The sequence below is a fragment of the Nansenia antarctica genome (assembly GCF_963989245.1).
Source record: "Nansenia antarctica genome assembly, chromosome: 2".
NCBI classification, from domain to species: domain Eukaryota; kingdom Metazoa; phylum Chordata; class Actinopteri; order Argentiniformes; family Microstomatidae; genus Nansenia; species Nansenia antarctica.
The window spans coordinates 89,596,364-89,597,398 of NC_137675.1; the positions used below are offsets into that span (position 1 = coordinate 89,596,364).

The 1,035-nt window shown below is 56.1% G+C and overlaps 1 protein-coding gene across 1 annotated transcript in view; it reads right to left on the minus strand.

Moving 5' to 3' along the window:
- Positions 1–350: 350 nt before the first annotated feature.
- slc5a11 (solute carrier family 5 member 11) overlaps positions 351–1,035 on the minus strand; it is a gene marked incomplete at its 3' end in the record, with an annotated part of 22,833 nt that continues 22,148 nt past the window's right edge. The window contains exon 15 of the mRNA XM_080523650.1: positions 351–577. Coding sequence (XP_080379776.1) covers positions 351–577 — 227 coding nt within the window. The remainder of the gene's footprint in view (positions 578–1,035) is intronic.

Genomic DNA, 1,035 nt, shown 5'->3' on the forward strand with positions numbered 1-1,035 from the left:
AGGTGGTTTAAAGCTATTTTTTAATGAAAAATGTTTTCGGTAATATTACTCCAAATAAATGACAATACCATGTCCATTAAAACCCTCATCTTCAGTGTGTTTATTAATCTTGAGAACAGCATCGATCTGACCATCACGTCACAGTCAGAAGTGTCCATCATGATCACATGGTAATAAATAAACGTCCGTAGTATCAGGCTGATAATGTCCTCGCTGGTTCAGATGGAGGTCAGTGTTCCAGGGTGATGTCGCCATGACAACAGATCCAGGATCAACATTCCCTCCTAAGGCATCATATCTCCCCGGCTCCGCCTCCACCTCTCCCTGTCATTGGCTGTGGAGGATGTCCGTCAGGCCCAGTAGCCAATGATGAAGGCGGCGACGGAGAGGCAGATGATGAGGTTGGCGTCGACCAGGTGGCGGAGGCGGGGCTCCTCCTCCAGGGAGCAGGCGTCGGGGGGGAGCGTGGGGGGAGGCGCCCCCTCACTCTCCTCCTGGCTCCTCATGCCACACAGCCAGTAGAGGGCAGACCGCAGCCTGGACTGACTCCTCACACTGGACACTGAGGAGATGGAGTCTGGGGGGGGGGGGGGGAGAGGAGGGGGGGAGGAGGGAGAGGGAGGGAGAGGAGGGAGGGAGGGAGGGAGTGGGAGGGGGAGGGAGGGAGAGGAGGGGGGGAGGGAGGGAGATGGAGAGAGAGGAGGGAGGGAGGGGGAGAGAGAGGAGGGAGGGAGGGGAAGAGAGAGGAGGGAGGGAGGGGGAGAGAGGAGGGAGGGAGGGAGGGAGGGGGAGAGAGGAGGGAGGGAGGGAGGGGAAGAGAGAGGAGGGAGGGAGGGAGGGAGGGGGAGGGAGGGAGGGAGGGGGAGGGAGGCATTGTTTGAATGATCCATAATAGTTCAGTATGAATGGCAATGCGAATAGGAGTGGTGATAACAGACACCCTTGCCAGGTTTTTATACAATGAATGCATTTAGAGACAAGATTAAAATGCTCCAGGGTAGAGAAGAGAAAACTCCAGTCTACCCTGTCAGAAGT